This window comes from Emydura macquarii, unplaced genomic scaffold (assembly GCF_026122565.2).
Source record: "Emydura macquarii macquarii isolate MOO-44397 ecotype Brisbane River unplaced genomic scaffold, CSIRO-AGI_Emac_v2 contig_3128, whole genome shotgun sequence".
In the NCBI taxonomy this organism is placed as follows: Eukaryota; Metazoa; Chordata; order Testudines; family Chelidae; genus Emydura; species Emydura macquarii.
This window is the reverse complement of record NW_027133265.1, coordinates 7,318,929-7,336,332: the sequence shown is the minus strand read 5'-3', so window position 1 is coordinate 7,336,332 and position 17,404 is coordinate 7,318,929. Positions and strand designations below refer to the sequence as shown.

General features: G+C 42.5%; 1 protein-coding gene across 1 annotated transcript in view; it reads left to right on the top strand.

Annotated features, from left to right (window-relative positions):
* The first annotated feature begins 7,291 nt into the window (after positions 1 to 7,291).
* The window catches only part of WDR19 (WD repeat domain 19), a 94,944-nt gene continuing 84,831 nt past the window's right edge, over positions 7,292 to 17,404 (top strand). The window contains exons 1-3 of the mRNA XM_067531186.1: positions 7,292 to 7,394; positions 14,501 to 14,592; positions 16,662 to 16,727. Of these exons, the coding sequence (XP_067387287.1) occupies positions 7,389 to 7,394; positions 14,501 to 14,592; positions 16,662 to 16,727 (164 nt within the window). The 5' untranslated portion in view covers positions 7,292 to 7,388. The remainder of the gene's footprint in view (positions 7,395 to 14,500; positions 14,593 to 16,661; positions 16,728 to 17,404) is intronic.

The following is a 17,404-nucleotide window of genomic DNA, read 5'->3' as shown; positions in this document are numbered from 1 at the left end:
TTAGTATAAATTGAATACTGTTAAAATCTTTAAAATAGAATAGTCATTTGGCGGGTTAGTGCCTTATATTTGTGAAATCTGTAATATAAACATTTTTTACGTGGATTAGCTCATTTCAAACTGGTTTATTTCAGCTGCTTTACGTTATTTTTTTTAAAACTCATCATGCTGGACTTCTATTTTTACAAAAACATCTCTGTCAGACATTTATAATTGTTCTTCCTTGTAATATCCCATCACCATAAACAAAACTCTTAGGCATTCGAAGAGGACCATACTCTTCATACCTCTTGTAGACCACCTTTCTAAATGGGATTATACTGTTAGCTAAGTGACTTGTTTTTCATCAGAGGTGCTTGAATGACAAACCTCGAGACTACATTCCTTTTTTCACAATACAGATATAGCATAGGCAGTAATCATGCAAGTATTTTCACTACCTTGTCAATGCCTATGTGCATTGTGCCTAATTTTTTTGTTGGAGGAACCAACTTTAGGGAGTGACAAGTTAGGCTAGTTTCTATGCCCATTCAATCTTTGGTGTCTCTGATGAGACAGTAGAGAAAGAGGCTAACTAGAGCCAGTTGATATTTGGGCTTTCATTAGCCTATATCAATTAACAGACTAATAATAAATTAAGGAAGGTACTAACCACATATACTCTTCTCCTATTCTATATGGGCAGATTACTCCATAACTGACAACTCTGTTTCTTGCACCTTTCTCTGAAGCATCTGGTACTAGCTGTCATCAAGGACCAAGGATACTGGGCTGGACAGATCAGCATGTCAGTCTCTATGTTCTTATAACAGCATTATGTCTTAGAACTCATGAGGGTAAGGGGCCAGACAAGGACATGTGCATCATGGAGATGAATTTATGGCTGCACAGATTGTGTTGACAGGAGGGCTTTGGCTTCCTCAACCACAGGATGCTGTTCCAGGAAGGACAGCTGCTGGAAGGAGATGAGATCCACCTAACCAAGAAGGGGAGAGCATCTTTGCACACCAACTCACCAACCTAGTGAGGAGAGCTTTAAACTAGGTTCAAAGGGAGCAGGTGACAAAAGTCCACAGGTAGGTATTAAAAAAATGACCTTAACAGAGGGCTAAAGGGGGTGGGGGTTGCGGGGATGGAAAATTACAGTAGCATCATAGGAACACCAAGTGGAATAACAATGGGGAAATCTGATCAACATCTTAAATGTCTATTCACAAATGCAAGGAGTATGGAGAATAAATAGGAAGAACTGAAAGTATTAGTGTGCCCTTATTGCCATGAAGGCTAACGGCATATTAGGCTATATTAATAGGAGCATTGCCAGCAGATCGAGGGAAGTGATTATTCCCCTCTATTTGGCACTAGTGAGGCCTCATTTAGAGTATTGTGTCCAGTTTGGGGCCACCCCACTACAAGAAAGATTTGGACAAATTGGATAGAGTCCAGTGAAGGGCAACAAAAATGATTAGGGGGCTGGAGCACATGACTTATGAGGAGAGGCTGAAGGAACTCGGCTTATTTAGTCTGCAGAAGAGAAGAGTGGGGGGGGGATTTGATAGCAACCTTTGACTACCTGAAGGGGGAATCCCAAAGAGGATGGAGCTAGGCGGTTTTCAGTGGTGGCAGATGACAGAACAAGGAGCAGTGGCCTCAAGTAACAGTTAGGGCAATTGGTTGGATATTTGGAAAAACTTTTTCAGTAGGAGGGTGGTGAAGCACTGGACTAGGTTACCTAGGGAGGTGATGGAATCTTTATCCTTCAAGGTTTTTAAGGCCAAGCTTGACAAACCCTGGCTGGGATGATTTAGTTGGGGTTGGTCCTGCTTTGAGCAGGGGGTTGGACTAGACGACCTCCTGAGGTCCCTTCCAACCCTAATCTTCGATGATTAGTCCATAAACTAAATTGTGATTTAGCCAGCATCGCAGAGACTTGGTGGGATAAATCTCATGACTGGGAAATTGGTAGAGGAGTAGCTTGTTCAGGAAGGACAAGCAGGGAAAAAAGGGAGGTATTATTGCATTATAAATCAAGAATATATACACTTGGTCTGAGGTCCAAAAGGAGATGAGAGGCAGACCAGCTGAAAGTCAAGATACATTGAAAGTTGAAGATAAAAGGGGAATAAACAAGGGTCTACTATAGACCACCATATCAGGAAGAGGAAGTGGATCAGGCATTTCAAGAACAAATAAATGTCCAAAACACAGGACCTGGTAGCAATTGGGAACTTTAACTACCGAGACATCTGTTGGAAAAGCAAAGTGGCAAAACACAAAATATCCAGTAAATTCTTGGAATATATTGGGGACTACTACTTGTTCCAGAAAGTGGAGGAAGTAACCTGGCGGACAGCCATTTTAGACTTGATTCTAACTAATAGGGAGGAATTGGTTGCAAATCTGAAGATGGAAGGCAATTTGAAAGTGATCATGAAATGAGAGACTTAATGATTCTAAGGAAAGGAAGGAGTGGGCGCATCATAATAAGGACAATGGATTTCAAACAAGCAGACTTTAACAAACTCAGAACTGGTAGGTAAGATCCTGTGGGAAGGAAATCTAAGGAAGAAAGGAACTCAGTAGAGCTTGCAGTTTCTGAAGGAGACAATATTGAAGGCACAACAGCAAATTACCGTGATTGTGAAGGATATAGGAAGAATAGTAAGAGGCCAATATGGCTGCATCATGAGCTTTTTAGGGAAGGAATCCTGAAAACATGGACAAATTGTTAAGGATGAGTACAAAAGAATAGTACAAGCCTGTGGGAGAAAAATCAGAAAGCTAAGGCACAAACTGAGTTACATCTAGCAAGGGATATTAAAGGCAATAAGAATAGGTTCTATAAATACTTTAGGAGCAAGAGAAAGATGAAGGAAAACATAGGTCCTTTATTTAGCAGTGATGGAGAGGTAATACTGGATGATATCAAGAAGGCTGAGGTGTTGAATGCCTATTTGGTTTATCTTCACTAAAAAGGTTAATTGTGACCAGATACTTAACAAAATATTAACAACAAGGGGGAAGGAATGCAAGCAAAAATAGGGAAAGAATATGTTTAATATTTAGATCAGTTAAATGTGTTCAAGTTGGCAGAGCCTGATGAAATGCACCATAGGGTACTTAAGGAAGTAGCTGAAACAGTCTCTGAACTGTTAGCAAGTATCTTTGATTACTCATGGAGGACAGGAGAAGGGCAAACATAGTATCTATCTTTTAAAAGAGAACAAAGAGGAGCTGGGGAATTATAGATCTGTCAGCCTACCTTTGAAAGTTCTACCTTCTGAAAAGTTACTAGAATAAACTATTAATTAATTTGTAAGCATCTGGAGCATAATAGGGTTAAAAGTAATAACCTAGTGGTTCTCAACCTTTCCAGACTACTGTACCCCTTTCAGGCATCTGATTTCAGGCCCAGATGGCAGATTTCAGGCTTCATCTAAGCCCCAGGCAGAGGGGCTGAAGCATAGCTTTGCAGGGCCCCCTGTGGTGTGGGGCCCCAGGCAACTGCACGGCTTGCAAATGCTGGCCCTACATTTGCGATCCCCTTAAACCCTCCTCACTACTCCGCTAGCCGTTGCGACCCCCAGATTGAGAAATACTGATGTAGTATATAGAGCAGTATGACAGTCATTGTCTGTATGAAATTTTAGTTTGTACTAACTTCGCTAGTGCTTTTTATGTAGCCTGGTGTAAAATTAGACAAATATCTAGATGAGTTGTTGTATTCCCTGGAAGACCTCTGCACACCCCCAAGAGTTACACGTATCTGTGGTTGAGAAACTGTAATAGCCATCATGAATTTCTTATGAACATGTCATGCCAAACCATTTCCTTCTCTGACAGCATTACTGGCCTAGTAGATGGGGGGAGGCAAGGGGGGAGGAGCTGTAGATATGATGCATCTTGATTTTAGTATGGCTTTTGATACCGTCCTACATCACATTCTCATCATCCAGCTAGGGAAATGTGGTCTAAATGAAATTACTATAAAATGGGTGCACAACTGGTTGAAAGGCCATACTCAAAGAGTAGTTTTCAATGGTTTGCTATCAGACTGAAGGGAAGAGGGCATAGCTAGTTGGGGTCCTGTAGGGGCCTCTCATGTGTCTAGGACTAGTCAATATTTTCATTAATGACTTGGATAATGGAGTGGAGAGTATACTTATAAAATTTGTGGATGATACCAAGCTGGATGTGGTTGCAAGCATTTTGGAGCACAGGAGTAGAATTCAAAACAACCTTCGCAAATTGGAGATTTGGTTTGAAGTCAGCAAGAAGAAATTCAATAAGCACAAGTATACAACTACAAAATGTGGGATAATTGGCTAGGCAGTAGTACTGCTGGGAAGGATCTGGGACATCCTATAGTGTATCATAAACTTAAAATGAGCCAACAATGTGATGCAGTTGTGATGGAGTGCATTAACAGAAGTGTTGTATGTAAGACATGGAAGGTAATTGTCCCACTCTAATCACCACGGGTGAGGCCTCAGATGGAGTACTATGTTGGGTTGTGGGCATCACATTCTCAGAAAGATATGGATAAATTGGAGATAGGCCGGAGAAAAGCAACAAAAATGATAGAAGGTTTAAAAAACCTGACTTATGAGGAAAGGTTAAAAACACTGTGCATGTTTAGTCTTTGAGAAAAGAAAACGGAGGGGGGACTGGATAAGTCTTCAAATACATTGGCTGTTTTAAAGAGGACGGTGTTTGCTGAAATTGAACATCTGCTTCAGTGAAGGAATAGTAAACTGGTAGGCAACAACAAAAAGATGTCATACAGTTTCATCTGATTATAATATAAAAGTCTAATTCTGTGCACTTTTAAGCAAGCCCAATTTTACCCAAGCATTCCTGCAGTCAAGTAAATTATTCTTCCTTGCTAACATTTGTTCAGCCTAATATCTTCTTGTTGAACTATACCATATATTTTACAAGGACATCAAATATCGACTGAAAGACTTCAAGTGATACTGAATTGATAACTCGCTTTTGTAAGCTGTTCTACTGATTAAAAAGTTTTTATATTTTAATTTAAACTTCCCATCATTGGGTCTTGTCATACCAGAACTGATCTCAGTATTGCAGGGGTGGTTTCTCCAATATCATATACACAAGTAATATCACCTCCTTACTCCTACACATCATTCCCCCATTTATACATCCAAGAATGTTAGTTTGTTTTATTCCAGTATCACAATGGGACCTCATATTCCATTGCATTCTATCTATTCTTGCCCAAAATCCTTTTCAGAGTTGTTGCTTTCCAGAATACAATCCCTGAGCTGGTAACTGACCAACTTCTTTGTTCCTAAATGTATGATCTTGTGGATGTAGTTCTGCTTTACAATAGGGAAGGGTTGTGTGCCTTCAGATGCTGTGATTAACCTAGGCAGTGATCTGCTCTCCTGAGAGGTGAAAGCGGATGTTTTCTAATCCTGAAGAGTCTGTCAAGGCTATTCATGAATGACCAGTGGGGCTGTACTTTTCTTTTTGTGTGGGCCATCAATCTCCTCCCATTTCACACCCCAATCTCCATATAGACAAAACAGTATGGCATTCCTTCAACATCGTTCGGCTTGCATTATTGTGTGGCAGCTATAGAGCTCCTATCAAGATTGGTGATAAAAACCAAAGCATCTATACCCTTAATGCTAGCATTGAACACTACCCTCTTGAAAAATTAGTTTGGGATTCAAGTTTGGCCTTTTATTTACTAAGCATGCTGCAAAGACAGCATGCTCAGCATTCATCTGCCCAATGAAGTGCTCAGAGAGGAATCATGTCCAGTACTTTACAGATATAAGAATGGTTACTGAGACACAGTATCAAGGATCAGTGCAACTAATATGGGTCAACATCAGTGAGAGTTATGAGTGCTCAGAAGAACTCAATCATCTCCAGAAAAAGAGTCATTACTGGCTATTGCTTTTCTCCATTCTGGCTGGATCCTTTCTTCTTTCCAGAGCTGCTGAATTTCAAGGTGGCATGTAGATAGCCTATCCTCCATTGATGTGAGCTCTCCACCAAAAAAAGGGAAAAGTGAAGGAGGATGAAGGAGTCAGTTGTTCAGGGCTACACAGAAGTTCCCCCCCCCCCCTTTCCAAAAATTTACCACTGATGTAAGGCTGGTGGGAGGAGGGGAGAGAGGAAGTGAGAGGGAGCCTGGACTGTACTCATCCTAAAGCACTGATTTGGCTGCTGCCCTAGAGCTGAGGGTCTGGCTTCCCAGTTTGGGTGTTGTGACTGATCAAAGCGAGGGGGGTATTCAGTGCCACTCAATTTTGAGGGGTGGGGGCAAACTGCCCTTTCCCCCACTCTCCCCACCTGCTGGCCCAGCAGCTAGGATGACCAGATGACCTGATTTTATAGGGAGAGGCCTGATATTTGAGACTTTTTTTTATATAGGTGCCTATTTGCCCCTCCTGAATTTTTACACTTGCAATCTGATCACCCTTCCAGCGGCTGACAAAGGTGGATGAGTCATGCTCATCAGGAGCAAAAGGCAGAGCCCTAGAACCAATCATTTTTTCATTCTCTGCTCCTGCTTCAACCTGAAGAACGTCTATCAGTAAGACAGCTCGTAAGTTTAGAAGCACTAATCGGTTCATTCAGGCTACTGGGGTCAACACACAACTTCCTTGGCTTTCAAGCAGCAAGTGCAGTACCCCCACACTCGCTCCATAGGCAGGAGCAGCCCGCCAGCCGGCAAGACCTTGCACTCCGCCCCCTCGGCTCCTGTCAGACTGTCTCTAGTGGGGTCGCTCTGGTTTACACTGTAAGAGCCTCAGGGCAGGGGCTTTTCATGGGGATTTGTAACAGGCCTGCGGGGAAATGGCAGCGGGGAGCCCAGCGGGGCAGAGCATCCCCATCCCACGCAGGCTCAGGCCATTGGTTTGCGGGGTAGCCCCGTTACCCCACAGCAGCGCGGCTGCCCCTGCGACTCTAGGAGCGCGTGACTGAGGCGAGGCGAGGCGAGGCTTCTACCACCCAAGGCCTGCGGGCCCCGCCAGCGGCCGAGCTGGCACGGAGAATACAGCCCCCACAAACGAGCCAGGCCGGCTCCGGCAGCGCGCAGCGCAGCGCAGCCCCCTACCGGAGGGCCCTGGTGGTGGTGGTGGTGATGGCAGGTAGGCAGCGGCGGCCTCTAGCTCGGCTCTCTCCATCCCCTGCCCCAGCGTTTATTTACAGTTTATGGACGGAACTGGTCACTGGCTCCGGAGGCTGTGATTGGCCGAGGTGCCAGAGGCTCTTCCCTTCGCTCCCGCCCCCCAGATCTCCTGGGTGACAGGGACGCTGTTAGCAGGAGGGCCGCGCTCCCCCTTCCTTTGGAGTGGCAGCGCATGCGCATCCGAGATATTGAATAGCGAGCTCCGGGTGAGAAGATGAAGGTAAAGATAAAAAATGCCGTTATTGCCGCGTGGGCGGCGCTCAGTGGGCCTCGGCCCCTGGCACCCCACCCTCAGCCTCTCTTTGGCGCGGGGGCTGCCGGCAGTTGAGAAGGCTGAGGGGTCTAGTGATGAAGTAGCCCGACCGGGGCCTGCAGCGCCTGGACGCCCTGCCCCTGCCCTGGCGGGGGCTGCAGGCAGCGCGCGGCGCTAGGGCTGTCGGAGCGCGGGATGGAGTGACCGGGGGGCGGCCTCCTGGAAACGCTGGGCAGGTGCAGCTCATTTGACGTCATGCCCTATCCTGGGGGGCAGCGGACCTAAGGCGGGAGCGCAAAGGGGGTTGCTAGGGGCTCGCCTTGCTCCTGCAGGGAGGAACAGGGCAGCCGGGAACGGCGGCCAGCTGTGCTGTGTGAGGTGTTGGGAACGCCTGGCTGGGGGCACGGGGGGAGCGTTTCGGTGCTGGCCCAGAAGAGCGTCTCCCACCGAGCCTCGGCACGGACGGACGCTGCAAGAAACCTGAAGTGGGTAGTGAGGGAATAACCTGCCCCAAGGGGGGAATCTTCTTCCTGAACCCCATCAGTGTAGGGCTCTGCCCTGTAGCATGAGGGTATTTATCACTTCCAAACCCCGGGGGGAGTATGCTTGGGTTTACTCTTACCTGATACAAGTGGATGCTCTAGTCAGTAGCTGTATAAATGCCCAGTCCTCCTAAGCGCTGGGCCCTAGTGACATATTGTGGCAATGAATTCCACAGGCTCAGTTGCTGACTTTCAATTTCATTAAAGGTTTCCTTGTTTCTGTGTTGTGAAAAGGTAAATAGGGCTGCCAATCTCCAGCTTTATGCCATTCTAGATTGATATTCATTGATTTAAAGTTGACTGCTTGCATGACTCAGGACTGACAGATCTGGAAGGCTTGGAATTTGCCCACATCACAACTCATCTTTTTTCCTTAATAGGTTTTTTGTTTTTTAAATAAGACACATCCCCCTCCCCCCAAAAAAGTCCATTTTTAAAATATTTAAAAGTCCATTTATTTATTAAAAGTCCATTTTGGTGTTTGTTCTAGCAGCAGAATATTTGGTATGTAGACATCAGCTGTGCTGCAGAGTTTGTTTTTAATTTTTTTAAAATTAGAATCCAAATTTAGTGTACAGATTGCATTACTTTATTGGTTCTCCTATCTAGATATCTTAGATACTTGGCCTCCATCACTGGAATATCTGAGCATCTATTTATTCTGTCATCAGAGCTGTGAAGTAGGGAAATACTGTTATCTCCATTTTCCCGATGGAGACTTGAGGCACAGAGAGGTTGTTAACTCACAGACTGGGATCTGCTATTAGTGTGCTCAGGAATTGACATGACTCTCGTTCGATAATGACAGAAAGACTTTAATTACTATACTTATAAACATATCAAATGAGCCCCCAAACCAAAAGTCCAGTATATTTTAGCTGCAAAAGCAATTATCCTCACCAATGCAGGCAAGAGGCGGTGATGGTTTCTTAGCAGCTTCCCTCGAGAGCCTGGATCCGTGGTCTCAGAAGGCAGCTGGGCAAGATGGTGGTTCTTCTCAGTTTCTTGACAAGAGTGATTCTTCTTCTCTTGAAGCTTGCCTGCTTGCTTATTTCCATTGCTTCTCTTTTATATTCTTAAATCCAATGTTTTTCAAAGCATTTTGGTAATTTACATGAGTAAACACAGGAATTCCAGAAAACAATACAAGAGGAAGAGACCCATGTGCTTTAATTAGTGAAAAGGGTGCTAGCCACCTAGATTTGTTCTTTAGTTTCAGTGTTCCACCCTTCAAACAAAGGGGTATTGGGGTTGTTGTGATTAAATTGAGCAATACCTGGGGTGGCATTCAGCCATTAGCTTTGATCATAAGGTATTTTGAGAGGTCTGGAGCCGTGGAGGTCTAGCACACCCTGCATTTAACCCATTTCTGTTTACTGCATAGATGAGTTACTCCCAGAGGATAAATTCATTAGGGAAAATGGTCCAGATAGAGAGGCAATTAATAAACAGTTATCTTAATGAAATACCAGACATACTTTGAGAATAGAAAGACAGCATGGGTGTGTTGCAATGAGAAACAATCACCCCTTTTCAAAAGGGACTCCAGCCACCATTTCACATATTCTGCAATATGCACCTATTAATTTGGTAGTTTAATTTTAAAAGTTAGGCCCAGCTTAGCTGAAATTTCATGGTCTACAAGGTGAAGTGACTTGCTCAAGATCACAAAGGAAGTCTGTGATGGAGCAAGGAATTGAATCCAGGTCTCCAAGTCCTAGGCTAGTGCCCTAACCACAGGACCATCCTTCTTCTGATCAAAACTGTCCATTTGGGGAAATAATTAACTTTATAGGGGAAACTTTTACAGGCCACAATTTGTGGTTGCCAGCCTCAAGTGTTTCAAGCTCATGAGATTTTTGGGTTCTTTTTCTTTTCCTTTTGATTTCTGAGCCTTTAGGGTGCAATTGCTTCATACTTCCAAGTTTGTTTGTTGGGTTTTTTTGCGATGTGAGGGCTACAAACAAAGGTGGATTGATGTAAACCAAGGTGATTTAAGTGGAAAGCCTCAATTGAAATAATCAATTTTAAACAACTTTTCCATTTGTAATTCAGTTGCTTTCTAAAGAAAGGTACATTTTCATTGGTTGATATAACCATTAAAACATGTTGATTTACAATTAAATAGAGCGTTACCAGTAAATTTGGTACATCTGTTTGCCTACCTACACTGTAAAGATATACTGTACATTTATTTAAGAAATTGTGTAGTTTAATTTTTCAGATTCTTCTTAGTTGCACATTTTTAGTATGTTAGAAAATGGTTGATATTTTTTGCTCATGAATTTTATCAAGCTGTAATTAGATGGTTACTGGAACTTAAACACACAAAACAGCATATAAAATGTGTTTTTATTAAACAACAACATTTAAATTAAATGTTTTGGCTACATGAACTTTTCATCAATGCATGTTTCATATTTACTGCTAAATGATTCATTAAATAGAGGGATTAACTGTACTCAGTGATTTAAACTGATTATTTCAAGTCACCCTGGGAAAACTTTCAAAGATACCTAAGTGAAAGTGACTGGAGCTTAAATTCCTAGTTACCTCTTGAAAATGAGGCAGTCTCCTAAATTACTGAGGCTGACCTTTTGTGCCATATTTATAAAGCTTGACCTCAAAACTTAGATGTTTTCCGCTGATTCTTCCTTTATATCAGTGATACTCAGACCTCAGTGGTTCAGGAGCCAAATTAGTGATCAACATCACACTACTGTGGCTCTTTTGGGTAAATTCATTGTTTCATTTACACACACACACACACACACACACACTCTCTCTCTCTCCATGTATTCTCACAGCAAAATAACTGATCAAGTACTAAGTACTAACCAAGTTGCATCCAATGAAGTGGATTTCTGCCCACGAAAGCTTATGCCCAAATAAATTTGTTAGTCTTTAAGGTGCCACAGGACTCTCGCGGTTTTGCTAAAAACAGACTAACACGGCTCTACTACCCCTCTGGAACTAACCAAGTACTATTATTTTATCAATTACAGTTGGTTAATAACATAGTAAAAGCATCTTGAATGGTTAATAACTTAGATTGCTTAATAATTAAATCACACTGTTTTAATATCATGTGCTGCAAAGAGCCACTTGCAGCTCGCGAGCCTCAGTCTGAGTATCACTGCTTTATATAGAAAAGTAGCCTTTAACTCAGAAGTTTTGATAGAGCTCATTGAGTCAGTATATTTATTTTTTATTTAAATGTTTTAAGGGTTTATAATTACTTTAGTCCTTAATATATTTTGTGTTAAATTAAGATTTCATTGTAAACCAGTTTCATTTATAAAAAGAAAGACTTACTATAATTTGTATAGTTATAATTATAACAATTAAAAATCCAATTTAAATAAAAAATCTGATTTAAATAAGGAAAGTCCATTTTTTTGTTGAGAAAATCATAGATTTTTATCTTCCATACTAAAAACTAACTTTTTTTTTAAAAATGAAAGCTGAGCTTCTTATGTAGTCTTACATCCAGCAACTGTGGCTTTAAGAAAATTACCAAATATTGTGAGATTTGTGATAGAATCACAAGAGCTGGCAACAAAAGGCAAATAATATCACTAAAGAATAAAGTTGGATGGTTTTATAAATAATCTTCCGATTTTAACATAATTTTATTTTGCAAATCAGTTACTTAGATAAGAAAAATAAAAGTACAAAACTAAACCAAGTAGCAACAATTAAGGTACTCTCTTTGCAAAAGTCTGAATTCCCTAATTGAAAATTTAAAAAATTGCTAATACAAATTAAAGTGTATTTGTACTATTTTCATTTTAGGTTTTTAAGGTTGAGCTTTTTCAACACCAGATCTGAAGTGTCTGTCATGAAAGTTCACTTTTCCACATATAACAAAAGGCCTGCCACAGAATTCTGTCCCTTTTATGTATTAAATCTATCCTGTAACCTATTATTATTATTATTTTATTTTATTTTTTATTTTTTACTGAGTATGACATTCCCCAAGGTGCAACCTAAACTGCTATGTCCCCTCAGCTCTCCAGCCTGGAATGCCTTTTACACTGCTTTGCTAGTAAATTGCAAACCCCTCCAGGCTCTGCTCACTCACAGCCACTAGCATGCAAAGTCACTCCCAGCTGAGTATATGAATGCTATTCAGGACCCAAGCATAATTTTTTTGGGCCCAGTACAAACTTGTAACATGGGCTTCCTCCCATACACATACCACAATCCCTCATCCCATACATACAATCTCATGAGCCATGAACATTTTTTTCCTCATGGTAATGCGGGTTGCAGCCTGAGCCGGGCCCCCCCAGGGCTTCTGGGCCCTGGTAAGGTGTACCATCCCCCTCCCCCCCCCCATGTGGGGGCCCTGATGCTGTGCCCAGCTATCTATGAATCACATACATGGCAATACCTGCATATTCCTCAGTCCTGGCCTTACCCCCCAGAAATGTGCATCTTGTATTGTTCAGTAGCCCACTGGACTGTACAAGCTCATAATTAGTCTGTCGTTCCAACAATGAATATGTAGAGCCCTGCAAATCCTCAGATATCCGTGGACCATTTCGCGCAGATCGCAGTTGGATCTTCAGGCTGCTGGCAAGTCTCAACAGCTCATCAGATGTTAGGCAGACGGGGTTCATCAGTTGTTTGGGTTCACAGGGGCTCAACAGCTGATGGAGGGCTGCTGGTTCCAAAACAGCTGATGTGTGGATGCAGCTAAATCTAAAAGAGGGAGGGTGGATTGTGGTCTGGTAAAAGTTTATTCCTGTGGATCGGATGCGGATATACATATTTGTATCTGTGCAGGGCTCTATAAATATACACCAGCCTTGTTTTCTCAAGTGAAGGTTTCCCAAACACTTCAATCAAACACACTGGTTTAGATAAAATCTATCTTTCTCTAGTTCAGTGGTTCTTAACCTTTCCAAACTACTGTACCCCTGAAGCCTGAGTCCCACCCCCACGGGGCTGAGGCATGTAACTTAGTTTCATGGCACCCCTGTGGCTCCAGGCAATTGCCTTTCTTGCCACCCCAATACCAGCTCTGCACTTGCGACCCCTCTAAAACCCCAGGTTGAGAAACACTGCTCTAGTTAATAAACTTGTTTTATTGTTTTAAGTAATTATAAATAATAAGGCATATGTCAGTATTGGTTACAAAAGAAATAAGACAAAACCGCAAACTAATTCCAAAACTTTACCAAGCTAAAGAAGATTTGAAGCAAACATCTTTTTCCCCATACCAGATGCTGCAGACAGTTCTCAGGCTGGATTTCCTTTCAGCCTGGGCTCACTCCCCTTAGTTCAGTGTTCTTCAGGTTTTCTTTGATGTTGTGAGCAGAGTGATTTAAGTAGAACCCTGCAAATATGCGGCTATCCACTTTGTATTCGCGAACCATTTCTTGCATATCACGGTTGGATGGTCACAGTGGTTGGGACTTCTGGACCAGGGATGGAGCAGCTGCCAGCCAGGGGTACAGTGAACAGCTGATCAACTGTTAGGTGGGAGGGCAGGGCCAATCAGTTGTTAGGCAGGAGAAGTAGCTGGGAGGGCTCATCAGCTGTTAGGTGGGGGGTTGGGCTGAACAGCTAATGGAGGGCTGCTGGCTCCAAAACAACTGGTGTGTGGATGTGGATAAATCTAAAAGAGGGAGGGTGGATTGCGGCTTGGGTAAAAGTTTATTTGAGCGGATACAGATCGGATATGGTTCCACATATTTGTATCCGCGCAGGGCTCTAGATCAGCAGTTCCCAAACTCTACCACATTGCACAGCACCAACATAAACACCACCACCTGTAGTACCACCATCAATTTTTTTGTAAACAGAATAGGTATGAAAACTGTATGTAGCTTGTGTATCTCCCGTCAACTGCCTCCGAATTTCATGGTAAGTGTAGATGGGGCCTTAATTAGTCGCTGGACATATACCATTGAGAGGTGGCCTGCGTACCACAGTTTGGGAACCGCTGCTCTAGATATAAGGTGGAGAGGGGAGGGTCCTGTGGAGGTCACTCCTTTATTTTTATACTGTCCTTGAGGATTACTGCTCTGCCCCCTTCCCTCCTCCAGGCTGGGGTGTAGCTAAACAGCCTCCTGTGTACATGTCTGGGAGGAAATGTAAATTTCTTGTTTACACATCCCTGTTTCTGAAGAATGTCTGTTTAAGTAAGTGATAGCCCACTTTGTTGATACCTGTTTGGGGTTGCCAGTGTGCCTTTGTCTCTGAAAAACTAGTTTGTGGGCACTACCCAGAACTATAACAGATTTTAGTAAAAGTCATATAGCAAAATCTCATAATTTTACATGCAGTGATATTACACACATATTGATAGGACAATGATATTCAGCAGATAATGAGTTTTCAATAACGCCTCACAAGGCATACTTTTTACAAAACGTATTATAACCATATAAAAGTGGTGAACATTGAGTACGGGGTATTACACTGAGTATTAGTTATGTTTACTAATATGTACTAGTCACGTTTAATGTTCTTCAGTGCTTACTGTATTTAAGTTTGTAATTCTCCTCTTTCTTCCCTCAGCGAGTATTTACTCTTTTAGAAAAGGCTTTGCTTGGTTCCCCTGTGCAGTTCAGCTGGCAGAAAACTTTAGGAAACTACCTTGCTGTGACAGGGTAAGATAAGAAGTATTTAAATATTGCTAGTATGTACACAGAGGTAATTGAGTTATTTTCAGATCCTTTTGTTAATGTTGTATATTCACTATCACAGTATATGTTACAGTTCATGAGGTAATTGCATCTCCGACCCCCTTGTAGCCTCCTTGAGGGCACCCCACTTAGGTATTAGACCTCTCCTCTAGATGTCACTCTTCTCTGAATGAAGTCCTGCAACTCCCTCTAGACCAGGGGGTTAAGCTGAATTCTTCCTGCAATTCACTGTGATCATCCCAGTAGATCTGACTTCAGTTCAGCACCTATAGTCCCATTCTCTCAAGGGCAATGACAGTTAACTAGTGACCAAAAGCACTTTTATAGTTTTCATTTCTTTGTTTGTCAAGTTTCTTGAAGTAGGTCAAACTAGTATAGGTAGGCTTGGCAGAATTCAATTTTTATCTTTTTTTAATTTAGACAACTACATTTTTTATTTTTAAAGTTTTTGTTTGATTTTTAACAGTTTTAACTTTTACAATTTTTGGAAATTAAGGCGGGATTAGGGTTGGGTTAGCATTAGGGTAGCACTTACAGTGGAGCTTTAGGGGGTTACCAGCATTGGCAACAGGGCTGCAGCCTCTGTACAGCTGAGGGACCCAAGAAACCCAGGTGAAAGGTATGAGGGAGGCTGTGGTTCTGATCCGGTAGAGCAGAGACCTCCGACCAGGACTCCAAGGAGAAGGATGAGCCTCTGGATGTGCAGGGGGAGGCCACCCTGGTGCTGGACAACTCCATCTCAGGGATGGCTCCTGTGTTCCTGGTGGATGGGTGAATCAGTGAGTGGGAGCTGCAGAGGGCACCCTGCATGACTGCAGGCTGGCGACACTGGATTTTTGCAGGCATAAGGCAGAGCAGAGACCCCTGTCCAGAGCTACAAGGAAGAGGACAAGCCCCTGGCCTGCACCTCACTGCTGAATGGCTCCTGCCCAGGGTCCGAGCTCCTGACTTATTGTTCTCACATTTCTAACCTGGGGTCTTTGCTCTACCCCTCCAGGACCGCAGCCTTTACCACACCTTGCACGTGCAGGAATCAAGTGTCACAGGTCCTGTGGTAGCACAGGGAGCCCTCTGCAGCCCCAATATCATGGGCCCACTCTCTGACTCCTGTGAGAGAAGGGCTCCCTACAAGTGCAAGATGCGGGGAAGGCTGTAGTCCTGGCGGGGCAGGTAGAGCAGAGCAGAGACACCCACACCTCCCCCAAGAGTGGAAGAAGGATGACAAGACCCTGGCCACAGAGGAGGCTAACCTTCTGCTGAGTGGCTCCTGCCTGGGGATGGCTCTCGCACTCCCCAGTGAGTGAGAAAACCAGGTCCATGACAGTTGGGCTGCCTTCCCTGCCTCTGGATTGGTGACATCTGATCCTTGCAGGCACAAGGTGCGCAGGGGATGTTTTTGGTCAAATTTCAGTGTCAGCTGAAATCAATGTTTATCTTCATCTACTGATTTTAATTGAATCTTGCAAAGCCTGTGTATATGCAGGTTCCCTCAGGGGTTGAGTCTCTTCCAGACTGGCTGCTTGCATAGGGATTTGCATTATTACCTCCCAATGATTTTAGTTCTTGTACAAAACCCCTGTAACTCTCAATGGAGCCAGAATACAATCCGTAGCCCATAAACATATGTATAAGACTTATAAAGCTGATACAATAACTTTTCATTATTCCATATGTCCATAATATCTTTTATTGGACCAACTTCTGTTGGTGAAAGAGGCAATCTATACATTTCCCAGATCTGAAAGAGTTCTGTGTAAGCTCAAAAGCTTGCCTCTCTCACTAACAGAAGTTGGTCCAATAAAAGATATGACCTCATCCACCTTGTCTCTCACATCCTGGATCCAGCATGGCTACAACACCACTGCATATCCATAATATCTGTCACAATAGGTACCTATCCCCTGGAAATATCAATAGATAAAACTCATGAGCCATATCATCATGTCATGAAAGATCAATGGAAAAAGTTTATGAACTCTCTACTGCTATTTGCAAGTGTGCAAAAAGTTTGAATGAATCTTGTATCTTTTTAGAGCTGATCACACTGTAAAAATCTTTGATCGTCATGGTCAGAAGAGAAATGAAATTAACTTACCAAGGTAAGCACTAACAAGGGTTTGGAACATTTTATTTAAAAAAACAAAAAACCTGTACACTTTTCATGGCACATGCATACATCTGAGTAATATGTGAAAGATGCATTTCTGAGGCAAAACTGAATTCATAATACGATAGTCATGAAAGATCAGGAAAAAATATTATATGGCCTTGTACATAAAACATTCTTTAACCACACTTTTCATCAAAAGAAGGATAGAGATAATTTTAACTGGAAGTTTAGGACCTCACATAAATAGCTCATAGCTAAAATATATATAAATATAAATTTCTAACAAATGTGACCAGCTAAAAAGATTTAAAATACCAAAGCACCTTATCTCAAGTCCAAACTTCATCTAAAAATTTGTATGAAAGTTTCTTCACCTGAATTCTCTTTTAATTTCACTCCATGTACTCGTATTATGTCAACAACCCAAAACTATGTTATCTTCTTTATTTTCTATTCCATTCTAGTCTAGTTCCATTTTGATTAAGGTGGTTTTCTGCCTTCTGTATTGGCTCCTCTCTCCTCCAAATGTTCCCCAGAACCTACTAAACTTAATAATTTCTTCTTTGCCCCATCTTTTCATCCACGCATTGAGACCTTGAAGTTCCCTCTGCCTAGCTGGACCTATGTATGGAACTCGAAGCATTTCAGAAGAAATTACCACTGAGG